The following is a 27483-nucleotide window of genomic DNA, read 5'->3' on the forward strand; positions in this document are numbered from 1 at the left end:
GAGCCGCTGCAGAGAGGAAGTGTTTTTCTTTTGTAGTTATTTTGTGCGCTGGACTCAGTGTGTACTCTGATGGATGGAAAGCTCAGAGCACTCAGCTTTAGAGCTGTCTATTATTTCAAAGGTGTACACTGGGTGCAATGGGGGGGGGTATTTATTTCCTGTTCAAAGCGATTAAAGCTCCTTTCCCAGAAAACTGGACAATAAAACGTCAAACAAATGTATTTTAGAATCCAAGCGGGGCCAACCGGCTCTCACGCATCATTAGCGGAACTCACCCAATTAACTCCAAACTCCCACGACACACATCCTCTTCCTCGCGGTGGGTGAGGTGAGTTTTGGTTGAATGCTGGGGTTCACAGTCAAATATATCTGTAACAGCTTTTAGGAACTGTGAGGAAAATACAACAATTGTCAGAAGGCACTTCGGCTTTTGGACATGACATTTAATGGTTTTGTAGCAATTGTACATTGAATTCACATTAGGTTCTAAGACAGTCGTTTGTTCTGGTGCTACGGCGGATATGAAACGAACATCATGTATTCATACTTTATGCTTTGCTGTTTGTCGGTTTCGCAATATCAGAGAAAACGGGCTTCCAAGTAAAATAGGCAGGGTTTTGTTTTTACTGGAAATTCACAATTTTCCTGTTTTTGGTTAAAGGCAAACTCTTGTACAATGACTTTGTACATTAGAGCTAAATAAGCGGTTGGCACCAGTATAATTTTTTCCCCCTTCATATTTGGGTTATGAGAGTGTTTAAATGTTTTACCAGGATCCACATCAGGAACCTGCTTCACCTGAACCAGCTGTTCATGTCGTCCACATGAGGCGTTCTAGAACAGGTTTTTTTTTAACGCAGGTCCTAGAGTGTGGAAATTCTAAAACCCCGGCTTGTGCAAAGACGAGGTAATCGCCCCCCCCCCCCCCCTATCCCCCTCACCGCCGTCCGCGTGATGTCATCAAATAACCACAACAATCAGGGACTACAAGTCCGGTGGAGCTGCAGAAGCTACTGAAGCTAGCAGCAGGAGGAGCAGCAACATAGACCTATAGAACTAGAGTTATATACAGGTTCTACTTCTACATTTCTATATGCTCTGTCATCTTTTGCGTTTTTGGTGTGTTTGGTGAGTCACGGCGCCCCTAAAGGCCTGTCATGTGTACTACACGCCCTGAAGCCTCGTGTTGAGCCGAGTTCATAGTGACGAGTGGACAGAATGTTTTGGGAGAAGGCCGGGGAGAAACAAATCATTTTTTTTTGTGCGGATGTGGCCTTAGTAGAATCTCTGCTTTGACAACCACAAGCAAAACCATGTGTGCATGTCAGCGAGAATGAGGGGAAAAGCAGCAGTAAATTGAACTGGATTCATTGTAGTTTCATTTAAGATATTGCAAGAATTGATAATAATTGTTTACTTCCGTATCCATCTGCAAATGTAACTCCTAGTGCTTTTTGTTCATTGAGTGTCAAAACTGTCACATGAGAGCACAATGTTCTTGTTTTTAATCAAACGTTCAAGAATGGCATCCCTTGTGTTGTTTGCAATTCAAAAACTATGATAACTGTCTACTTTTCCACCATTTTTACTGCATTTACACTTTTATTGCTGTCAGAAAAAAATCCCGCATCCATTTACTTGAAAGACTATTATTCCTGGTAAATGTCAAGTCTATGATTGCCTTTCTTTAACAAGTCAGAGCTGCTGTCTCCGATGTGTGAGCGCGATCGATCAGACTCTGCATCACCTGTCTGTCTCAGTGCACAAAGTGACGGCACACACCATCACCCGTCTCATCCCATTACGCCTACACACTCCCCCACCTTTCTTTTTTCTTTTTAATCAGGAGACGTCTTCGCTTCATGCATGTCGGTGATCATGTGTGTGAAATTATCTCTGATCAAGTCCCGAAGGTGTGAGGAATCACTTTGGTTGGAGTCAGTGAAGATCCAGTTGTTGAACAGTATGAAGGAGTGAAGAGAACATCTTGTATTTACTGAAACGTGTGATGAGAAATGCACTTATTGAGAAGAAAAATACCCACAATAGGTTATTAAAGGTGGCTTTTTTCCCTAAATGTGGGTGTTCAATGCCGACATGTAAAGACTGAGACTAAGAAAAGGCTTTTTCTCATATTATACGCATTTCTGCACCTGAAAATACGACTAAATATGTTCCCTTTATTACTTTCTGACGATCATGAACAAGTGAGTTCATGCTCATTTCATTAATCAAAAATAGGAGCTGCATAACTCAGAAAATCACAATATTACTACAGCTTTGTCTTTCTCCTGTTCAAAACACATCATGGCACATTTTCCACTTTCTGCCTTCTTGTCACTTCATTTTCTAAGTAATGATGTCACAGAGCGATCCGGCAAAGCCCCGTGTTCTCTTTTCCTCTCCACCATTAAGCAACAGTAAATTACACGGGGAAAGATGTGAAAGGAAGAAGACGACGGCAAAAAAAAGCCATTTTCGGGTAAAAAAAACCAAAACAGCAGCAGCAAGGAGCCGAGTGTGTGGCGAAGCCGTCTATTACAAAGCTCCACAAGAACCTGATGAATCCCAGCAGGGCGCCCGTCTGTCTGTAAATCATTCTCCCTCAAAATACTCGTAATAAGACCTGCAAGCAAATCACTGATAATGACTTCACAGCGAATTGGGGTCGTAAAGCTTCCCCACTGTCACCACAACACAATTCACAATGATATCAAACACAACAGTGCGTTTCGCAAAGCGAACGGCGGTTGTAAACAAAGGATATTGCAGGTTTTACAGATGCTGCTTTCAGCTGCGTCAGGATCGGGAGCACTCTCAACTCCAAATGGTGGAGTTTAACAAGAAGGGTACGTTAAAGTATGCTCGCTCTCAGTTTACAACCAGTCCTGCGTGGCGCTAGTTCTAAATCCCACGTTCATCTTTTGTTTACGTCGAACTGAAAGACGTTGCTAATATGTAGACAATGGTAACTAGTGACGGGATGGACAGACTGTTGGAAACTCTGCACAACTCCAAAACGCCAAAAACTACACCGAATGTAAAAACGTAATCATCAATGTGATCAGCTTGGATACGACAGTAGGTTTGACTGCACGATAAAAAAGTGTTACGACATACTGCGATCATCACCTTCGGACTCCACGATGCAGGAAATCGATAAACAAAGCTTCTGCTTTATGTTTTCCTTTGTAGATCGTGACTCTCGCTCATGAAATCAGGAGAGTTAATGTAACTATTGTTTTAAAGGATCCAGGGTAGGAAACAATATCTATCTATTAGGGCTGTGGCGACGATTTTGGCTCCAGACGATCTCAAAATTCATATAATGGAGGAAAAGGATGATGTTGTAGAGCCGATGAATGGGAGTCTCTCTCTCTCTCTCTCTCTCGCTGGACGCCGCCTCTGACTCCCGTTCATCGCCTCTCCACCTCCAACATTTTACTTTGGAACAATTTATCCAAGTATTTATGTTGGAATTATTTATCGAAGTATATCTATCTCTTATTGTATTTTATTTATTTCTGTACTGTCTATTTCTATTTCTTGTTTTCAAAAAATTGAGTGCAGTACAACAGTTTATTTTTTGCTACTACATCACAATACATTTTTATATATAAACAGGAGAGTCTTTTTTTTTTAAAAACATGTTCAATAAATGCTGTTCCAAATTCAAAGACATAATTGTGTAAATAATCTATCTCTCTATCTGGTGGTACTTCAGCATGAGCATTTTCAGAAAGTTCCACCATGGAAGTCATTTTCAAAAGGTTGCGTTTTCACCACTATCGTCATATAAATGGACACAAAACACGGTAAAAGTTTAGCATTTTCAGTCAACTTTGTTTTATAAATGTGGCCTGAATTCAAAAAGCCCCCTTAAGGTGAGTCACATTCAACACTGTTTTAAACCCACGAAGTGCAGCTCTTTAAAACAACAACAACAACAATAATAATTATAATAATAATAAATGATGCAGTGATGTAATCCCAGCAATTGTGCATTAATACTCCTCATAAGAATTAATACTACTTTCAGTTTGAGCTGCAAATATTGAACCTTTTCATTCAACTGTTCCCGGAGAAAACATATGAAAAAGAATTCTACAAAAGGAGTCGATCATGATATTTATTATTATTTTTTTTTTAAAGAGTTCTGTTTGAGGTGACATTAGCAGAGCAGCGGAAAAAAATAAATCCTGTATCACAGGAGAGAGTGGGCTCTGAGGTAGGACAATGATCATTCTTCAACATTTTTGACCTTTGGGTTTCTGCGCACAAAATCTACTCAGCAGCGTAATAGATGCAGGGAAATGTTTCTCATGATTCTCCGCATGTCGCCTTGATTTAAATGTCAGAGTGGCACAGATGCCTGAGAAGTTCCCAGACTTTCATTGACCGAGTGACCTCCCCAGCCTCCCCCCCGCCTCCCCCCGCCTCCCCCCCTCCCCTCCCGTATCTGATTATGACGGCGCTCAAATCTACAGGACCATTTTTCAAGATATGTAGATCAGAAGGCGAAGGGAGCAAACCTCAAAATGTCAACAACAGAGCCCTCTGAGGAGCGGGGAGCGGAGGGATTATAAAATAATATTGTCATCGGTAATGCTGCCCCCCCCCCCCCCCCCCACCTCCCCCCCGCCTGCAGAGTAAATCACAGTAAATAACCTTAATTCTGCTTCAGCCGCTGTGCAAAAAGCATTTACATGGAAAATACTACGAAAGGTGCTGCACATTTTTCCGAGTCTTTGATTACAGTTCGGTCTGCTCGACTTCAAGCCCCAACAGTCGGCAAAGCTTGTTGCCGGCTCTTTGTTTTTGGCGGGATTAGTGTGTTACATTGACGACTGGCTTATGGTAATGAGCCTGAGCTTTGGGTTTGAAAATCATCACACAAACGTCACAAAAAAAACAAAACTCCACTGACTGAGAAGCTGCACCGGTTTGGACCAACGTCTCAGTCGCTGTTCTGGATGGTTTGATTTAAGATATTACCGCCTCTAATCGTTCAATACAGAGTCGGATCATGGCCTCGTTTGTGGGTCATTTACTGAGTTAAGCTGATCTGCTGCACGGCGCTTCTAACGTGTGGCGGCTCCCTCTGCGTGAAATCACTTGATTGATTGTGGAAGTGTGTCTACATTTACCTTTGATTACCCCCACTGGAGTTTGGCGTGCACAAACTAATTCAATATATAAAATACACAGAAACCCGGAGATCAATGCTCTTCTTGGCAATATACAACCTTTTAAAACACCATGACCAAGGATATGAGATATCTGACATGTCGCTTGGATTTGACTAAGATTCTACACTAAGTGCAGTGAACTGGATGGCTGCACTTTGTAACTGCACTTTTAGTTTGCTCGCGGCAATTATGTACACTGACACCAAAATAGCAGGAACGCTGCAAAAGTTGTAACTGGCATGTCCGGCCAGGAGGTGGCACTGCTGGTTGTTTCTGTAATGAAACTACATACAGAGAACAATTCACTATAAATGCTTAAAAATACTAAAGGCATTGAGTGCAGTGCTTATATTTGGATTTTTTTTCTTCTTTATAATATACAATGGGGGGGGGTCCTTTTATACAGTGATCAACATCATTTTGAACCAATAACGATTGGGAGTGCACCGCATGGATCCCAAAATGTGCAGTTAGAGAAAACGTGCTCCTCATTTCCATTGACTAATATAATTTTCTTTCTTTGATTGCAGTAAATGATGGAGGAACAACGTGTCTTCACATAGTCACTAAAGAAATGACAGTGACATATTATACTGATGACATACTGATAAGCTGTGCAACAATAACAGATGTTACGGAGGAACATAATGCATGAATCACAGCAGTCGTCTTCATGTGTTGCCATATTTTTCTGAGAATGTAAGAATTGACATTTTAAAGCCTCCCCTTTTCCTTTAGCGCAATGTCTTTGATTCTAAATGTGCTCCGTTTGCTGTAGTTTGTGAAGAATCAGCTCAGTAAACCAGAAGATTAAGAGAATTGGAATATCCGTGGTTGGGGGAAGGTTCAGTAACACAGAGTGCATGTTCTCAGTCAAAAGCATCACAGATCCAAAATGATGAAGTGGTTCAGTTCTGTCGTAGATTAAATTGGCTTTCGCACAAGTTTTCTTCTGAACAACAAAAGGCTTTTTATGAACTTGGCTTGTTTATATTTCCTTTCATTGATTCTACGATTTCCCATGTCATACATGACAAACACCACTGCCTGGTGATTTGTTTGGAGGCCAGTCAGCATCGAGGCTTTATCACTTTCTTTCCCGTCAAAGGACGATGCTCACATGATGATTACTGCCTGGCTGAGTGCGGACAAATCCAATCCACACATTCAGACTCATTCTACAATGACCAGCCAGTTCAGATCCGTGTGAAAACAGCCAGTAACAATAAAAAAATTGCTGAGAAAGAAGTCTTTGCATTTATAATTAGTTTTTAGGTTCTTACTAATATTTATATCTCAATTTTTAACTTATTTAATTTACAAGTACCTCCTAGCGCTGCACTAATGAGGTAAACATGCATTCATTTTGTCAAGAAGTGCAAAACAATTTAAATAAGATAATGATTTAATTGAGTTTTTTCCCTCCTCTTTTAACGCCTGTAGTTAAAACTGAATTGATTATTTTTTGTGCTTCGGACTTCTGGCCAGTGGCCACTGCGTATGGAATATGTGACCATAAATCAATTTAAAGTTGAATTAGTAATAACGCAGATCTTTTGGGGGGTAAATTAACTACAATTAATATGTTTTGCCTATTATGTCCATTTGAAATAGCAGGAAACTGATGCTTGCGGCATGGAAACATAAAGTATTGATATTGTGATTAACGTTGTGTACCTCATGGACCTTTTTGAATGTGTGTTTTTATTGATGACCAACTGAAACAAATCCTAATGTTCCTGAAGTGTGACACATCTCTGCAAATAAATAACAATTCAATTCAGTTCTATTTTATTCAGCCTCTCTGCAATACAGTTTCCACCGTTGATAAAGTTTTCTACCTGCCCACCACAATCTGAGCAGTTGGGCCTAAAAGCTTTTACTGGGTGGGATTCGAACCACAAACCACTTTTATAAAAGTTGCTTCCTTACCGGTGACTGGGGACAAAGGTAACACGTTATTCTGGGCAAGTGGAATTCAATATCAATCCTCTAGATTTCAAATGTAAAACTGCCAAACTTTAAAGGATTTATATCAAAGGCAGAAAAGATAAATACAACATTTAATGAGAAACGAGTGTTTTAATTCTTCCCTGTACGACACTTGTATACATACAGCAGATGTGTGAAAAATCCCTCCGCGCAAATACAAGTGCTCAGTGGAAAGAAAGTCGTCTGAACAGCTTGATGGAGGTAAACTGATGTCGTTATGTCATTGTTTGGTTCTTCATTTGAGGCACTTGATCATGTTACCGAAGCAGAGTTGTGTCAGAATTGGTCTCGAATTAAATTGAGCATCTGGCGAAAATCCCTTTCCCGAGTGCAGCCGGGAGCAACATGGCGCCGCAATCTAACCGCATCTCTTCATCAGCATTTCTCATGATGCAACACAATCTACTCCTGTCACCTGAGGTGGAAGTACTGTACGTCATACTTTTAGTTTTGAAAGTTCGCCGACCTAAAACTGGAACAGCCACTGAACAAATCCTACAACTTTACATAATCACACCATTTAAAGTTACAAGTTTAAGGGCTGGATTGCAAGACAACGTTTTTAAAGTGAAAACGGGAAATGTTTGGTATATTTTGAGTTTCTGTTTACAACGGTGAAAACCTTCTTCTGGTACAAACCTGAACCTCTTAGCCTCAAACAACAGACAGATGGCTAAAGGACCACAGACAAAGGAACACATTGCTTTCTCTATATGAAATAGAAACTACTTTTTCAAAAAGTGGATTATGTTTTCTCTAAATGAAGACGATTCTGCCTCCCCGAGGCTGAACAATTGTGGACTCCCTACATTTAATATAATATGAATACACAGGTATCCCTACCATTGTTAATACTTTCCGTGCATTGTTATTGTGTGGGTGTGTGTACCGTATTTTCCGCACTATAAGGCGCACCGCATTATAAGGCGCATGCAATAGACCAGTGGTCAGCAACCTTTATAGCTCAAAGCCATTAGGTTACATTTTCCACTGATTCTAACACCCAGAGAGGTGCACGCATTTTATTTTGATAGTCCTACCTGCAGCCTATGCCAGGAGGACACTACACACAAAACCTTCTTCACTGCTGGTTGACAACTTACAACTACCGGTAATAAACTAAACTACATAAACACAACACAACACAATTATTACCGACACCACAAACCAAATAGAACCCCCAATAATTGCATTTAAAACACCACAAACAGAAACTCCCATAATTCATTGCAGCTATCGGCTGCACTGAGGAGCTCAGGATGCAAGGCATGATGGGAATTCCTGTTTTGTGTTGTTGGAGGTTATTGTGGGTTGTTGTTGGGCTTGGTGTTGTGTTGATTGTGTTTATGTGTTTTTGTTCCCCAGTTTAGGGAGTCATTATTTCATCTAGTTTATTTTGGTTTGTTAGAATGTTGGTGTGCAACCATGAGTGATGAAGGTGTTGTGTGGAGTGTCGTCCGCTCTGAAGGTCCGGTTGTGAAGTTAGAGTTGTCAAAATAAAAGCTTCTGGGTTGTCAAATAGCAGTCTGGAGTAGAGCAATTCTTCCAAATATAAGGCGCACCGGGTTATAAGGTGCACTGGCAGCTTTTGAGAAAATTTGAGGTATTTAGGTGCCTTATAGTGCGGAAAATACGGTAGTTGTGTCGTTTCATTACAAAAACACACAACAGCACCCACTAGTGGCCCTGCATTAAAACTACATGTTTTCAATGATTCTCCCATTTCCCTGTAAACGGGAATCGTTGTCAAAATGACGCCACGTAAACAAAACTTTCCTCAAACATTTGCACTAAAGACGTTGAGTAAACTGAGTTTATTCGCCGAACAACAGCAACGTGCATTCAGAACACGCCTGGATCGTTATTAGGAAAACAACCTGAGCCCAAAATTAGAACAGAAATGTGTCTCATGTCATCTGGAAGTTGTTTTTTCCTGGACTGAATAGAATAAACACTCATCAATATTCAGTAAAATCAATTACATGGCTGGCACTGCATGATTTGGGTTAATTTGTCATGGTGCCGGACTGCAGGAGTTTAATTTTCTCTCTCTTTTTTTTTTCATGTCACATTGCTGACAGACAAACAACTCTATTGCTTTGTTTTTTGGTTGTCTTTTTTGTTTAAAAAAAAAAGGAAAACATCCAAACTAAAAAGCTTTAAAAGAAGCCGCTGTCGACATAGTGATGTTACATTTAATAGGCTCATGTTGGTTTGATTCCTTTTGTAGCTGTGGTTATTTTTTATATATATTTTTCTCTCTTACAAGCAGTAGATAATACAGTTCACTTTTTATTTTTTCCAGTGCGAGTACAATGCCGTTTTCTTCCTCAAGCTGTCTGAGGCATCGGCGGTAAACGTCAGATTTCGGTGTCAGACTTCAGAATCAAAGAGAAACCGCCTCTCGGTGCACCATTTTGCACTGATTAAACCAGCCGTACAGGAAGATATCCATAGTAGCGGAGGAACAACAGTCGCACGTTTCCCAAGCAACAGCATCTACGTGCGTCACGACTGTCATTCTAATCAAAGCCACATAAAGTGACATATCTGTGTCAGTCCTATGTCCACCTGTGCCTCCAGGCGACACTTTTTCCCTTCAGAGCTCCGGGGGGATTGTCAGGCTGCTCTTTACAAAGCTCAGAGGATCAAAGAGGAAGACGTGGCGGAGGATTGCCTTTGGTTAATGAGGAAAGATTTCACCTCTGGGGTGAAGTGTGAAGTGTGCTTCACGACAAGTTGGTGACTCACCTCCTGCTGTAAATCCTTGATGATTTTGGTTTTCTTCTCCATCTCCACTTTGAGAAATTTGATCTGTGGACAGAGGGGGAGAGAAAACGGGCAGGATTAAACTTGTGATTAAAGTGAGAGCTGTGCGTTTGTGTGTATATGCCAGTATTCAATACTCTCTTACCACAATCAATGTTTATATGTTACAAGCTTCACGAATGATTAACGCAGCATTAAAAGGGAAAATACTTGCAAACATATCAATCCATACATTTCATTTATCTTGTATACCACTTTAATCCCGCCCAGGCTCACGGGGCACCGGGGCACATACCAGATTAATTGTTTAGATCAGTGATTCCCAACCGGGGGTACACGGACCCCTAGGGGTACGCGAGGGTATTGCAGGGGGTACGCAGAAAGATTATAAATTAGCCTACAGTATCCACACACACAAAAAAAAAATTATGCTCTATTATATTGTATTATATCATGAATTTTAGTAAGGCCATACGTTTATTTTCCATGAGTAGCAGTTCGTCCACAGTGATTGTAACACTACAATGCACATAATATGAAAAGACTATAAAGTGGCGCGCTTTAAAAAAAAAAAAAAAAAAAAAAGGTTCACGTTCTTGCTGCGGGCGCGCACGATTCGCGAAGCTAGCTAACTCTAGCTGCATACCGACTGTAAACATGGATGCATGGCTAGGCAGGAGTAAACGTCCAGCTACCGCTACTGCTACCATCGCCTCGGACGCAGGCACAGGGGAGCCCAGTGAAAAAAGGAATTATGAAAGACTTATGAAAGACAAGCAAGCGCAAGTGTCTCATTAAAAGGTATGTTTTTACACTCACAATAATTGTTTTATTTAAATGAGCAGTTGGATAGATAGAAAGACAAAGGGTTAAATATAAGTACACATTAAGGCGAATAATCACACACGAGAGAGGGGGTACTTTTCACATGGAAACCAGCTCAAGGGGTACACTGGTCAAAAAAGGTTGGGAACCACTGGTTTAGATTACGAGTCGGTTGAAAATTGGTCAGTAAATGGGAAAAAGGACGAGATCTAAATGAAGATATTTATTTGATTAGTCAGGTTAGGACAATGGTTAACCAAGTAAAATAAAAGCAATAAAAACCGCCCCTTCTGTTTTGATTCACAGTGAATCAGTGTGACTTTGCACAGCCACTGATCAGGTGGAGGATGTGTTAGCGTTTTACTTCATTTAAATCGGTGTATCATTAAATTAGGGGTTGCAGAATTGGAATATAAAATGAGCGTGTGTGTTGCCCTACATATGTGTAGGGCAGATGTGTTGCCCTACATATGACCGTATTTCTGGAAGGGTAGAGAATAATTTTTGGAACCGTTGGTTTAGGATATGCTTGAGTTTGGAGTAGGTTTGTAAATGGATTCCTCTTATATTGCATTTTGTTTTCCCTGCTTGAGCAGCTCCCCAAGCGCTTTACATCGTCAGCCACATTCACCCATTCACACACATTCTCACACCAATGTCAAGGCACCTAATCCATCCATTGGGAGCAATTTGGCGTCCAGTGTCTTGCTCAAGGACACTTTAACATGTGGACATGCCGGGACGGGAACCCAACCCCGAGCTCTACCGACCGAGCCTCAGCGTCCCAGGAAAACTACTGCAAGTCAACCATGAAGAAAAGTCTGACCGCCGTCACTCTCCCATACAGAACCAATGTTTAAAAAAAGGCTCAAACCTAAAAAAAAAAAAGTTAATCAAATACAGGGAAGAAGAATGGTGAAGAAGCTGTCGGGTGTCTCTTACACTGCAAATGGGATTATTCACGGGTGATTGTAGATATACATTTTGAGTATTTAATGTGTGATAATTATGTTTAAATATTGTATATACCTATATTTATGTATATACAAGTCTTCTATGCTAGATAAAATTCTTAGTTATATTACATATATAATACTTTTTTAATACAGAAAGATAATTATAATATATCAATACTAAATATTGATGAAGGGGTAGGATTTGATAAGTTTACTTCTTCCTACCCTTTCTCAGGCGTGCTAATCAGATATATGAGACATGTATTTGTGTGTAGATATATGAATACATGGTCTAATGAAGTTATCTATTTTTTGTATGACTACATTTCCACAAGATATTATTTATTAATGTATTGACATCAAATAATGTCAATAAATAAATGGACGTTAGGTTTGATTATGGGGAAGCAGTTCAGGAGCCGTCTGCAGAGTCTTTTTCAATCACATTACAATGAGTCGCAATTCTTTGAGACAAAAAGTAGGTAATCCCCGCCCCCCCCCCCCCCCCCCCATATATTACTTGGCTAATGTGAGAATGAAGATGAAATGTACATCTGCACAGCTTTCTGCAAGTCTGTGCCAAGAAGTCCCCAGAAGGTAATGAATAAATAAACGTGTGTTTTCCCCTCAGTGAACACATTTGATGAAAGTTATGGATGTTGATTACATCCATTTAAGCAGTGTATGTAGAATTAATTGCATTGAATGGAGACTATTTAGATGCTGAAACAAAGCCCCAAGCCCATTTGTTTACTCCTGATGGTACAAATCTTTAAAAAAATAATGAAGGTTTATATTTGCGACCCTTTTCTTTTTGTTGTTTAAGAAGGTAAATAATCTCCTGAAACGGCCGGGTAATGTGGTTTTTAGCAAACATTGCTCAGACTGGAATGAGCGGGGCAAATTTCAAGGGAGCAATTTCAGCCGGGATTATCACACATTTCTTGTGTCGCGGTAATAAAGGAACATTTCATGCAGATAGCGCGGCCACTTTACGTGTTTGGTTACCGATCCTGGACCTCATGCCTCGAATAGAAGAAGGAGGGGCCGGCTTTGTTCGTCCTATTGGAAATGTTATTAAGAAGAAAAATGTCGACTGTGGCTGCTGACTTCCACCTGCAACCACGATTGCTCTTTTAGATTAGCATGCCAGTTTGCCGGGAGTGTTGTTCAGTGAAATCCAGTCAAATTTTATTTTTCACTTTCAGGAGCGACGCCCTCGGGGGCCGTGAGCGAGGTCAGACCAGTTGACTCACATCCCCAAGCGGGCCGTGACTACATCAAAGGTCAGATTCCATCTTTGTCACTGTCCCTGACAACAGTTGGGGGAAAAAAATACAGACTGTAATGTGACTCACAGGCCAAATAAGATCATTCTTAAGATGAAGACAAAAAAAAACCTCAAGCCTTCTTGTTTAAACAATGTTATTGCAACAGCAGAGTAAAAGTAAAGTGTCTCATGATGATGGGAATCAGAAAAAGCAACTTTCACATCCTGATGAGGTCCACAAAAATGTTACCTTCTTTTTTTTTTGCATTATCTAACTGGAGTGACTGAGGGCTCATTGGGACGGTAATGATTTTAAAATGAAACAAAAAAAACCTACGTTGCATTTTGAGAGTCCGTTCACACGTTTTTCAAAACGGCTCCCGAGGTTTCCCACAAAGCTCCGACTGTCTGCATGTAAATGGAGAATAATGCAACCGAGCGACATTGTTTTGTCACCGAAATGCAACATAATGCCATGTAAACGGGGCCTGGAGCAATTTGAAGTACAATGAAAATCTTATTTTTCTTCTTTGCACAATACTTGTGTTTATTTTCTACGCTTATTTAGCATATTCGAACACATTTGTGGAAAGTTTCCTTCAGGCTACCAGACTACTAAATATCTGGAGTAAATTAAGTATTGCATTTCCATTTTGCATGTTTTTTTTTTGTATATTTAGAGCAGGGGTCCCCCAATCCCAGGCCTGGGGGGGGGGGGGCGGGTGTCCTGCAGGTTTTAGGTTCCTCCCAGTGGCAACACACCCAAATGCAAGAAGGAACTGGTTACTTGGCTTTTTTACAAGCTTGACGATGACGTCATCCTCTGATTGAGGTGTGCTGAAGCCGGGGGGGAGCTGAAAACCTGCAGGACACCCTGGTCCAGACTGCTGAATTGATGGTCTTGACTGCAAAAAAATCATAAAAAAAGATTTGATTTGATTGAATTACCTTATCATAAAGACAACAAACAAAAGTTGTTGGGAGTCGGCTGAAGTCGCCACAGTGCCAGCTCCGTGGAAGGCTGAGAGTAAATCACATTTCTATTGTAGAATAATCTGTTAGCATAAAGAGGAACACACACCTGACGCTTCAATATTCATGAAGGCTGATGTGCTAAATCTGTCAGATGTGATCTTCACCGCATCCCGACGGATCAGCTTCCACGTGTGTGTGTGTGTGTGTTTTCTTCTTGTTAAATGCAATGTGAATCAGGCCTAATACTTTTGATTTGGTAACCAATCGTCCAAAGCCAGTCCAGCCAAACAAACGTCCAAAGATGCCTGATTTCCGTACAGGTGACACGCCCAGGCATTAGCCTCCTCCCGCAACGAGCGGCAGCCTCTTTTCCAAACCGCCTGCCAGATTTAATAGCCCACATGCTTATCTTGTCAGAGTGATATCTTTGTTCATCGCAGGCCGTTCATCACGAGCCCTGCATGTCTTCGTGGCGCTGGCCGTTGGCTTGTGTGCGTTTGTACGTTCAGCGAGCAGGCGGCGGTTCAAACGGCTCCTGCAGATGGTAAAACGCTGCCACGAGCTACCGCACTTCCAAACAGATCACTACCGTGTGTGTGAGAGAGAGAGAGAGAATGATCGGTCGAGGTTTCAACTCTCTCTCAGTTTTTTCTGCTCTTGTGAAAAGGTTGTTTGTTTGTTTTTTTTTAAAGGGGATTTAGTGTCCTTGAGCGAGGTCATCAAGATTGTCCCGAGGACGAAGCGGGAAAGATTCATGGAGCTGGTCACCGCATGCCGGGTTATACACACCCGGGGGAACGGTAAACTAAGCCTTACCTGGTTGACTCACGACCGCGAGCCGGGCGGGATAACATCAAAGTTCATGTTGGAGCCTTTCAGTCACCGCCGTAGCCCACAGCAAGAGTGCAATAAATAAATACAAAATACATAAATCCAGGCAGAGCACTGAGGCTTCAGCCAAAAGAAGAAGAACATCATTCTGTTATATGCTACTCAGCTGAAAGAGTGCTCCCTTCTTTTCTTTTTTTATTTATGCTTGAAGATAATCAAATAGCTGGGCCATTATTTGCATTTTAACAGGTAAAGAGGGTGTTTAAAGAGGCAAATGAAGCCAAATATGGCCTATGGACTCAGGGACAGGGACTCATTTTTTCCTAAGTTGGTTTCCTGTCAAGTTTTGAAAAGAAATCATCCTATAAGAAATAGACCTCGAAACCAACATTTATTCAAAATAAAACACTTGTTTCCGAATGTAATGTCAACGTAAGAACAAAAAAAGCTGAACCAGTGCACAAGGTTTGGGTTTCATATTACTTCATGTAACAATAAAGCTTCTGTCAGCCGGAGAACCGTGCTGGCCGTGGTGCAGTGGTCGGCTCTGCCACCTCACAGCAACGGTGTTCTGTGTTTGAGCCTTTCTGTGCTCATTGTGTCCGTGTACCGATCATCCCACAGTCCTAAACACACATTTATAGTCCTAAACACACATTTACAGCTCACGTGTGACTGCGGAATTGCCCTTAAGTGTGAATGCGGTGTCGAACAGAAGCACATTTGTGGACATTTTACTGAATTTTGTCCAAGGTTTCATTAAAATGGTCTTTTTTTTGTAGTAATTGTTTGGTTTTTGTGAAAATATAAACTTTTACCATCACGTGTACTCTGTGCCACGAACGTGGGAAACTTTAAAGTTAAAAGTTGAAGGTTGATGAGGTAAAGATTGGCTTAAATCTCCAAACATCAACATTTCTGTCTTTTTTTTTGTTTAATTTATTTTTTTTAACTTTACCACAGCAGAAGTTTGAGTAAACATTCTGACAATCTATACGGTTCAAACTGTTGTGCTGGGTGTTAGGAGAGAACTGAGAATGTATACTGTATGCAGATGAGATTATGTTTTATACCAAGGAAAGTCACGCTTAAGAGGAGTGAGTAGTAGTGACATTTAAACTACTTTCAACTGGATGCAGTTTCCATGGATAAAGGTAATAAAGTCATCACGCACACACACACACAGTACATAAACCAAACCAAATAAAAACAAAAAACAACACATCATAAGTCAGAGTGTTCACTTGTAACTGTGATTTATGGCTTCCAGCTGAAGGGAGCAGATTCAGCGTTTCACAGTTCTATTGAACACGTGTGGCATCTGCATGCCGCCGAGGCGATCTCTTTAATGTCAGACCGCAGTGAGGCCACTAAAATACCATTTAACCGAACATAAATGTCAAAGTGAAGCCATAAAGCGCAGGAAGGGGGATCTGCCACCACTCCAAAGGAAAACACTGAAATCTCACTGTACCACTGCTTGATCTGGCGGAGGGCCCGTGATTTGATTGTCGATTGTAATGTCACGGTTCGCGTTAACCGTCGTGACTGCGCATAAGAATCCGGGACTATAGCGGGACGAGCTCTTCATTAGCATACGTGGAGAAGTCCCAGAAGCGATCCTGTGGCTGGCGCTGTCAGCAGCCAGACAGGCTTCACGCCGATTTGTTGATGTGGAACAAGCGACGGGGAAAAACACGGTAGGACTCAGCACTTCGCAAAAATCCACCTTCATGGACCCTCTCCTCCTCCCATTTCTGCTTATCTGCTATGTTTTGAGGCATATAGTTGGATTTTCTCTCCTTCCCCCCCCGAGGCCGACACGTCAATAAATCTGAATAAAAACACGTCGAGATTATTTTGATGTATTTCTGAGCAATCCGTTCCTACGAGTGCCGATAAAATTATATGTAGAATCAATAACTAACAAAAACTTTACGAAGCTGGAAATAAACGACGGCACTGCAGTCAATTTATATCAACCAACTACCAAACCGACGCTTTCGCCCCTTCATACCTTATAAAGTAAGTCTGGATAACACAGCAGATATATTCTCTTCTTAGATCACTTAATCACCTGCAATCACTTTCCTGTTTTTTGTAATGAAGCAAAAACAAACGTAGGCATTTTCCTCCGTTTCCAGGGAGACCGAGTCGGACCTTTTTCAAAAAGGTGCGTTTTCACTTTTCACTTGGAAATGTTGTCATGTAAACAGGGCCTTTTATTTTCAAATGATTTTAGTATCATTTTGATCAAATTACCACCGAATGGAAATGCAATAACTTATTGCATATATTTGTAAGCACTATTGGCTCAAATCATTTAGTACATTATTGGAGAGTTATCTCATGGCTGGCTCCCTTACATTTAAAATGGTACCGGTTGCTGTACTCTTAAAAAATAAAATAAATAAAATAAATAAAATAAATAAAATAAATAAAATAAATAAAATAAATAAAATAAATAAAATAAATAAAATAAATAAAATAAATAAAATTAATAAAATTAATAAAATAAAATTAATAAAATTTATAAAATAAAATAAAATAAATAAAATAAATAAATGGAAATAATAAATAAATGGAATAATTGTATTTATCTTCAATAAGTCATAAATGCGTTCAAAAACAAATAAATAAATAAATGGATGGATGGATGAATAAATAAATAAATAAATAAATACATCTATTTATCAGCAGAATAATTAACTGAGATCGTCAGCAAAAAAAGCTACTTCAAATTTTTTGAAGAGCATATTTGAACCTTTGCAGGTTTTAAACTTAAAATCTAATGACAACAAATAGAATATATCTGTTGAATTGTCTTACTTTTTTGGAATTGCAAAACAATCAATCCTGAGTTTTTCACATTGAGAGGAGCCACATGTGCTCTTCCTCTGGCTATCCTGCGGGAGTCTGAAGGAGGGGTTGGTGTGCGGGGGGGGGGGGCTGCTGGGTAATGAGCGGGGCTCGGCGAGGGGCGGCGGTGACAGGTGACGGCGCCGGTTAGAGGAGATGGGGCCGCTCGCCGTCAGGTTGGTCCGTCTTACCGTGGCCTGCTGCTTCTCCGCTCGCTCATTTGCCTCGTCCAGCTGCTTCTGCAGAGCCGCCTGAAGGGACTTCATCTCTTCCCTGTCAAGTGAGAAACACTCTGTTAGCACATCCGTCCACCTCTCGGCCCAAGAAACAGTCACATTGATTTCTATTTTCTTTTACGCACAAGAACATAAATGCTAACACTTTTATTTTTTGCAGGATTATTGCCCCGGTGTGCCCCAGGCGGGCTTCTTTATAACTTGTTCAATAAAATGCACATGATGGGTCATCATGAATGTCAATCTTTCAAAAACACTCGACACGTTGCTGACCATTAGAGTTTTCATCTATTGTTTCTCACTTAATGAACATGTTTTGTATTTCTACGTGTAAGAGAAGACCTTCATGCACTTATTATACCAAAGTGTCGGTTTCAAGAATCTCACAGCGTCGCTCCTTTTGCACATCTGAAACATGCAAATACTTTTCCAGTATTTCACTAGACCAGAGGTGTCAAATCTATTTCCCATAACAACAGCGGCAGCCTCCAGTATCTATTTCCTGGGACTTCCAACATATGTGTGGTCTCATTACGACAATAACAAAACAGCGCCTGGCATGCTAACGACATCGTTTTCAGCATTTCCTCCATTTCCGGCATATTTTTCAAAACTATGCCAAATAAATGCCAAATTCTTGTAAAACAAAAATGCACAACGACGCATTTCCACTTGAAATGCTGTCATGGAAATGAGACCTTATTGTCGATGTAGATTGCGAGTATTGGTCGGCCGTGAAGCTGTTTTATTTTAAGCCATCGTTATAAAGCTGCATAGATGAAAAGCCATTTAATGTATAGGCTGCAAAAACAATATGGGCACAATTTGGTGCCTCAAAGTGTGAATTTTGTTTTTCCTTTCCCAAAAAATAAATAATCTCTCCCTCAAATTAGATAAACTGAAACTATTTGTACTGTTCATGTGCAGCCTGACACGTGGCAGATCGCATGAACAGACACTTTATGATGCACGTTTGAGCAAATACAGACATAAATCAACATAATATAGAAAAAGAGAAGTCAGTTATATTGGGTGTACATGAGAACGTAAAGCACGACACTGCTTACACTTGTATTATGCAGCGTTTCGGAGAGTGCCGCACGGATTTTATGCATGCTGTATGAAGACTGGCGCTGCATTCATTATACATTTAACATAAAATTTAAATGTCGTGAATTAGAATGCAATGGGTATTTCAGTGCGTTTGATGCTCCTGTGCACCGATAACAGCAATGCACAATGAATTATGAATCAAACAGGCAAGTGATGTGGGTCAGTGGCTTCAGAAATGCTTGTAGAAATCACATCGCAGGGCAACTGGCTTAAATTAGGAGTAACAGTCTGTTTACAGTTTTCGAGCGTGGCTGCAAAGTTAAAAGTTTATGACGTGGGTCACAGCCAGCCCGGTAAATGTAGTCCACCGGCGGTATATTTCAAGGCGGCCCGGCGCGGCGACACAATGTGCTAATGCGGGGAGGATCTCATTGCTCAGATGCGAATGTATTTCATATGCCAGCGATCTTCTCTCGCTTGGCACGAGTTCAACGGCGCAAACATTTTTCTTCACAGTGGCCAGTCAACCGCTGCTGTTCTGGCATTTCATTTATATTCCCATCTACTGCATCCAAGACATGGAAACATTTTGTAAAAACACCAGCAAACTGCTTAAACTGTCAGCAAAGGGCACGGGGAATATAAAGCCTGGCACTTCCGTAGCAGAGGTGGCAAACTTCACTATTTATCAGAGGTTAAATACAGTTATTGGTGTGGAAAAAGTACAGGTCTGATCTATTTGCTTGGATTTCATCAGAGATAAATTGTTAAATGTATTGACACGCAGGTGACGCACACTCACGTCATTGTGAAGCGCCGACTGTTATTTGTGAAGAGTGTTCTATGAATAACATGTATAACATGTATAGCATGAATACTGCAGCTTAATCATTGGTAAAAACACTGGTCGTGTTTATTTTTCTTCAAATGAGCGACAGGTCATTCAGACCCTCAGCAAACTGTTTAAAACATCCAGTCCAACACTGGACATCTATTTATTCTTCACTTTTGAAACTCTTCCTGTATCTTTGTCTGTTGTTCATTTTATATAAACACTAACGTGCATTGTATTGTAAATGTGAATTATTGTATACATTTCTGTATTTATTGTTCAATAAAATCTTGTTTGGTATGTGGAACTGCTATGGTGACTGCATTTCACCACATGGGATGAATATAGTGTAATTCTTTATTTATTATATAGTATTATATTATATTATACTACCCTATACTATACTATATTATATTATATTATATTATACTATATTATATTATACTATATTATATTATACTATATTATACTATCTTATATTATATTATATTATATTATATTATATTATACTATACTATATTATACTATATTATATTATACTATATTATATTATATTATACTATACTATATTATACTATCTTATACTATATTATATTATATTATACTATACTATATTATACTATATTATATTATACTATATTATATTATACTATACTATACTATATTATACTATCTTATACTATACTATATTATATTATACTATACTATATTATACTATATTATATTATACTATATTATATTATATTATACTATACTATATTATACTATCTTATACTATACTATATTATATTATATTATACTATACTATACTATACTATACTATATTATATTATACTATATTATATTATACTATATTATACTATATTATACTATACTATATTATACTATATTATATTATATTATATTATATTATACTATATTATACTATACTATACTATACTATATTATATTATATTATATTATATTATATTATACTATATTATACTATATTATACTATACTATACTATACTATATTATATTATATTATATTATATTATATTATATTATATTATATTATATTATACTATATTATACTATATTATACTATACTATATTATACTATACTATATTATATTATATTATATTATATTACAGTGTGTACTATCAGGGTTCTATGTTATTTTATAATGTTATAATATGTTATCTTGTGATGTCACGTTGTCTTATTAGTGACGGCCAAATGAAGCTTCATGAACCACTGCCTTTATTTCCTGAAGCCACTAGAGGGCGCTGTCTGTCCAATAAATGTTTGAAAGCACGTGTCATTGCCAGTGTTTCAGACTCCAGCTTCAAACCAAGAGCGCCATCTAGTGGAGTCAGAAAATGAAGGAGGTGGTTCATGAAGCTTCACTATGTTTGATCTCTTCAACCCTGGTTTCCAACCGCAGCTCCGCTCTGCTGCTCATCCCACAAATGCATCAATATCTCCGGGAAATAATGCGACTTTCCAATTGGAGAACCTTGTTTTCTTGAGGTTTTTCTGCTCGTAAGAAATCAAACAACTCCTTACTTTTTGGTGAATCATTTTTCTTTGTACAAATAAATAGCTTATGTTCCTTGTCGCTTTTGTTAAATCCTCAAAATATTCCTTTTGTTTTTTTTTTTGTTTTTTTTTAACGGTCCACCCCTACTCTGCCGGTAAAAAAATGTTTGTTGCGTTGCGGGATGTGGCAAAAATAATTTTCAGAAAGCAATCAAATCCCTGTTAGGGTTTGTCAAAAATAAATGACTTTCAATGAATCACCTGTCTGCATCCGCCGTGATGGAGGCAGCGAGTAATCAGGCCTGGCAGACATGGAACTCCAAAGGTAGATTAATAACATTAAAAAAAAGAAAAAAAAAGAAAAGAAAATGCCAGGTAGGCAACGCGGAGCAGAACCGCCGCTGCTTTATGGTTTTTGGCTTGCCGACATGTGAGAGCTGCCATGTGGACTGGTGATAGGCTATCGATCGGCCGTCAGCAAAATGCACACGGGAGGCCGGACCTCAATCAGGATCCACATTTCAGAGAGCGCCGAGGCCGCAAAATGACTCCTAATCATTAACGGTCTCATTACACACAACATTAATCAGACAGCCCAAAGTGGTAAAGCGCTTTAGGTAAACACTTTTTTTTTTTCAGCTTCGCTTGCAAAAAGACATAAAAGCATTAAGTCGCTGACGCTCCCTGCTCTTTTCTCAAACGATAACCACCGAGACGTTATTTCCAAAATACGCTGAGATTTATGGTTGAATTAGGCATTGTTCGCCAGGATGAATCGCTTCGTATAAACAAGCTGGGCGACACCTTTAATATCAATAACAGCGAGGAGGTCACTGGAAAGGTAAAAGCTGGGTTTTGATGTGGGGTAATTGGACCTGAAGAGGCTGTAGTCCTTCATGTACCAGAGGTAATTGATATGTACAACATGTTTTCCTCTTCCCAATAAAAAAAGTGCCAAAACATAAACTTCAGAAACATGTTTGCTTGTGCAGCAGCAGCCTAAACCGAGTCCAGCCCACATAGTCCAATGAAGCAGCTCTTTTCTTATTTTCAAAGAAAATCTGCTTTCTATCTATCTATCTATATCTATATCTATATATGTGTAGTTAATGTTGTGGATGTCCATGTGTGTTTAATGTGTGTTGATGGCTGCTAAACTATTTCCCCCAGGGGACGACGGTTCTAACCGGAGTGTTTGAATAAAACATGCTCTAACGTGGTAAGAAGCTCCGCTAGATTGCAGCACGTAAACTCCCACTGTTATTGTTCTGACAGCGAGAGAGAAGGCTCACTTAAACGGAATCTGTTACTGGCATAGTTTAGTGGTTTTACTGCTCTCACCTCACAGTAATAAAGCCCAGGTTTGATGTTTGATTCCTGGTGTTTCTGTGTTGAGTTTGTATGTTCTGCAGTTGCTTTGTGGGTTTTTTTCAGTGTACATTTTAGCGGGATTCAAAGCAAACCTGTCAACCCAAAACTGATCTAAAGCACTAGATGGAACTACTGTAGGAAAATAATTAATGTATTCAACTGATTAAAAAAAACTGTGCATATTAGTGTTTTGATTTCAAAGTAATTTTTCTTATATTTTTTTCCAAATTTCTAATTATTATTTTCTTCCATTTTTTTTATGTATTTTTAAACAAAGAAATGTACATTTTAATTTAAAAAATGTTATCGTAAGAGGTCAGTTTAAAATGTTTGACAGTTTTCTAATTAATACTTAAAAAAATGTATTTTAATGAATTAATTAATACAATTATTTCTTTAATTATTTTTTTGTAAATTCTTTTCAGATTTCGTACTGTTTCTTTTTTAAGAATTTTAAATTTAAAAGTTGTTTTTTTTAAAGCAAAAAATGAAAATTGCATGACCGTATACAATATCTGACTCTGTGATTGACTGATGACATATACAACATAAACAGTGTTCGCACACAGTTTAGAAAATTGTATCAAAGACCTTTAACTGGATTGATCTAAATTGTCTTATAACTGTACTCTGAAACAGCCTGATGTCACGGCAATGAGGAGAAATCCTCATCAACGTGCTAAAAGAGCAGCTTGTCTTTGTTCTAGATGTTTGCAGACGTCCTGTCCTGCTGCTGCACAATGAATGTACCACAAGGTTTAAATAAAATGACCCCGACCGCGACCTGGTGGTCGATGGACGGACAGTGAAATAGTTTTCCAGTCTGTTCCAGGGCTAATACGGCTAAGATGCACAATTACCGTATTTTCTGCACTATAAGGCACACCAGATTATAAGGCGCATGGAATAGACCAGTGGTCAGTAATCTTTATAGCTCAAAGCCATTAGGTTACATTTTCCACTGATTCTAACACCCAGAGAGGTACACGCACTTTATTTTGATAGTCCTACCTGCAGCCTATGCCAGGAGGACACTACACACAAAACCTTCTTCACTGCTGGTTGACAACTTACAACTACCGGTAATAAACTAAACTACATGAACTAAGCAACAAAAACACAACACAACACAATTATTACCGACACCACAAACCAAATATAACCCCCAATAATTGCATTTAAAACACCACAAACAGAAACTCCCATAATTCATTGCAGCTATTGGCTGCAATGAATTTTGTTTTGTTTTTTGGTTTTTTTGGTCGTTGCAAGGCATGATGGGAATTCATGTTTTGTGTTGTTGGAGGTTATTGTGGGTTGTTGTTGGGCTTGGTGTTGTGTTGATTGTGTTTATGTGTTTTTGTTCCCCAGTTTAGGGAGTCATTATTTCATCTAGTTTATTTTGGTTTGTTAGAATGTTGGTGTGCAACCATGAGTGAGGAAGGTGTTGTGTGGAGTGTCGTCCGCTCTGAAGAGCCAGTTGCGAAGTTAGAGTTGTCAAAATAAAAGCTTCTGGTTGTTCAGCTGTCAAATAGCAGTCTGGAGTAGAGCAATTCTTCCATATATAAGGCGCACCGGGTTATAAAGCGCACTGGCAGCTTTTGAGAAAATTTGAGGTATTTAGGTGCCTTATAGTGCGGAAAATACGGTAATTATATTTAACGCAAATTGCATTACATGTATTGGCCTGGGATCAAACCGGGGTCCCCTACCTGCTAGGAGACGGTGTGAACCACTACACTTGCAACACACCCACTCGTCCAGCTTTCTCATCACATTAACAAAACATTGATGCAAAATGTGATGCTAAAACTCACATTTCCTACTTTTTTTCCCCCCCTCCGCCATGAATATCGATTAACTTTTAATGTAATGCTTACAAACCGGAAAACATGAGACGCTTCAGATTTCATTAATCGTCATCCATTATTTCTGACGGCTATGAATTCCTAATCTCAGTGGTGCTGACGCGTGTGAGGCGGCGCCACAGTGGGCGGCCGCCGCCTCAGCCAGCCACCACGTCCCACGTTACCTCTGCTTGTGGCTGAGCTCCAGAATCCTCTGCACGTCCTTCTTGGCTACCGTGTCATCATTTTTCAGCGACTGAAAGAGAACAGAAGACGGGAAAGGTGTCGGGTTCATTGCGTCGTACATGACAAACTTCAAAATGAAAATTGCTTCAAAGCAGCCACGGCGGGCCGGGGAGACAAATACTGTACACACACTTCTGGAACCGCCATAGTAAAGGGTTCAAGGGGGTAGTTGGATGTTTTAAGTTTCTTCAAACCCGAAACTCTGGCGTTAACTCATGAGGGAGCACAATATAGAGGCGGTGAGGGGAGTCCATGGAAAATGTTGACGTCTGCCATAAATTGAACGGCTTTCAAGAATCTGCTGAAGGAGATCCGAGTGTCTTGAAGGCCGAAGAAGAGCGCTGGGTGGGGAGTGCTGGTGTCTAAGCGCCTCACTCATGGCTAATTATGAATTACTCTGGCCTCTGATAGCCCTCAGATATAGTTTTTATTTGTTATAAGCTGGCATATAAACTTCCTGACTCGTGAGAAAACGTCAAATCGGAGGGAAAGTAGTTTATCTTTAAACTGTGCTTGAAGGTGATATCTGTGGTAATTACCAGCACATTTACATAACACTGAACCCGGGACTCCTCCCCTGCCGCCGACTGCGCTTTATTTGAATTCCAGTTGAAGATGAAGAATAGAAGAAATGTAATTAACAGCTGCCGTCGACACTCAAGAATGTATATGCGCTCCAGATAAGGAGCGGGTGTTGAGGAGGAAGTTAGAGGAACGATAATCCCACCCTTGTGAATCCAGCAATTGGTAACATCTGTGAACGAGCCATGATTGAACTGGTTCAACATGTTTCTAGTTCCGGGAAAGAAAAAAGACGTCAACGGCTTTGGCCTGCAAATTTTACAAGCGCCGTTTCATCGTCTGCAAACAGGTTTACTGACTTTCGGTGCGGAAACGCTTTAGGTTTCATGTTGAGACGGCTGGTGGAGGCCCGGGTAGGTTTTAGAAAACAATTCCTATGCAAACCCCCCCGACCCAACAATTAGTATGCAAATATGTGTGATATTTAATCAGTGTCACGTTGATCGCACCACGGAACGAGTCTCCCCCTCAGGTTATAAGATCACAACGGTGAATTTAAACAATGAAGCAGCTATTTTACCCACAGAAGGTTAACAGCTTCACGATAACCTGCGAGACGCTGCCGGGAATGAATCCCGCCATCATAGGACGTTTAATCATGAGGGTCGCTGACCGACACCAAGAGGGCAACTCCTTCAAATTATAAACAGTTGCTCCATCATTTCTTTCCAAAAAAGCGCTAAACGTCGACTCGATTCCCTTTCAAAAAGCCGATGATGTTTATGCAGATGAGGCTGTTCCCTACGAAGAAGAGATTGGCTCTGCTGCACACTATTTCAAATGGAAGCCAACCTCTGCCTTGCCCAGCAGCCCAAGGCGGAAGATGGAAGCCAAACCCATCTCGCCCGGAGTGACTGGACGTCAAAGCCCGCCTCGGGAGCGACGGTGGCCGAACGGCATGAGCCGTTCGAAGTCACGACGGGCGCACACCAATGGACGGACAGTTTGATTATCGACTCCTTTCGACAAATGAACCCGAAGCTTAAAAACATTCACGTCCTGCAGAGAGGAAGCCCAAAAACACAGCAGCTGGCATGCCCGATCCAAATATCCACTTGGGATGTTTAACACCATCGTCGCATCCACAAATGGTGTCTGAAAACACGAAAGCATTTAAATAGTAGAGTTTTGGAATTTAGCTCCTGTTCATCATTGTCACTTCGATGAATTGCAATGACCTTGACCTGAACTGACTGGTGCGAACACCTGAAATAATTGTGTAAAAATGTCAAAAGAGTTGGAGGAAATACAGTGCAATAAGGTAGAGGTAGGTTTGGCGGAACAATCAGACGCAGGGGAAGTAATAATAACTCACCTAACGTTGTGTTATGAGCCCATTTTATAATCCAACTTTATGCAAACCCCATCGCTGTAGAAGCTGAGTGTATATTTCCTCAAGCTTGTTTTTGAGGTTGAATTTAATTAGTGCACACACCTTCAGAACTTTTCATATGAGAGTGGAGAGAAGGCATTCGGGGGATATAGGGACAGTGCTGGTTGCAAGGTTTCTAATATGTGAGGAAAACATCACCATGCCTCCCAGACGACAAGTCACACATATTAAGAAGTGACTTACATGACAAGATATGCCTTTAAATACCTTTAAATACATTTAAATACCACCACAGACCACTTAAATTTGTCTTGTTAAATGAATACATTTGGAATATGTCAAAGAAATTATTTTCATGTGTTCTTGTGAAGTGTGTGTGTGTGTGTGTGTGTGTGTGTGTGGGGAGGGGTATCTTATACACTAGTGGGCCTGATGTCTTGGTGAAATTCTGAGGATTCACTCATGACGCTGCTGCCACAACCGCCTGCCGTCTTCTTTTTTTACCAACGTGCCAACGCACGTTTCTTGCCAACCCAATCAGAGATTGGAGACGGAGTGGCAGATTTGCATTACAGCTATGATTGGTGTAAAGATCGACTCTTAAAAGGGCCAAAGATTGACTACAGGTTTACACAGAAATGGCAGAAACGCTGACGACGTCTACAGGGGAACAGACTCATAGCGTTTTGAAAAAAGTTGCATTTCCAGCTGCTATGAGCATCACGCTGGTCTAAACGTGGCCCCGAAATGGAATGAAAGTGTTCAGCTTTCATATGAAAATGTTGTGAAAACAG

At 40.0% G+C, this 27483-nt stretch overlaps 1 protein-coding gene across 1 annotated transcript in view; it reads right to left on the bottom strand.

The window, feature by feature from the left end:
* The window catches only part of luzp2 (leucine zipper protein 2), a gene marked incomplete at both ends in the record, with an annotated part of 197397 nt that overhangs the window by 73646 nt on the left and 96268 nt on the right, over positions 1–27483 (bottom strand). Inside the window, 3 exons of the mRNA XM_080501168.1 lie at positions 9933–9995; positions 17858–17939; positions 24714–24784. Of these exons, the coding sequence (XP_080357294.1) occupies positions 9933–9995; positions 17858–17939; positions 24714–24784 (216 nt within the window). The remainder of the gene's footprint in view (positions 1–9932; positions 9996–17857; positions 17940–24713; positions 24785–27483) is intronic.

Source organism: Blennius ocellaris (genome assembly GCF_963422515.1).
Source record: "Blennius ocellaris genome assembly, chromosome: 1".
Lineage (NCBI taxonomy): Eukaryota > Metazoa > Chordata > Actinopteri > Blenniiformes > Blenniidae > Blennius > Blennius ocellaris.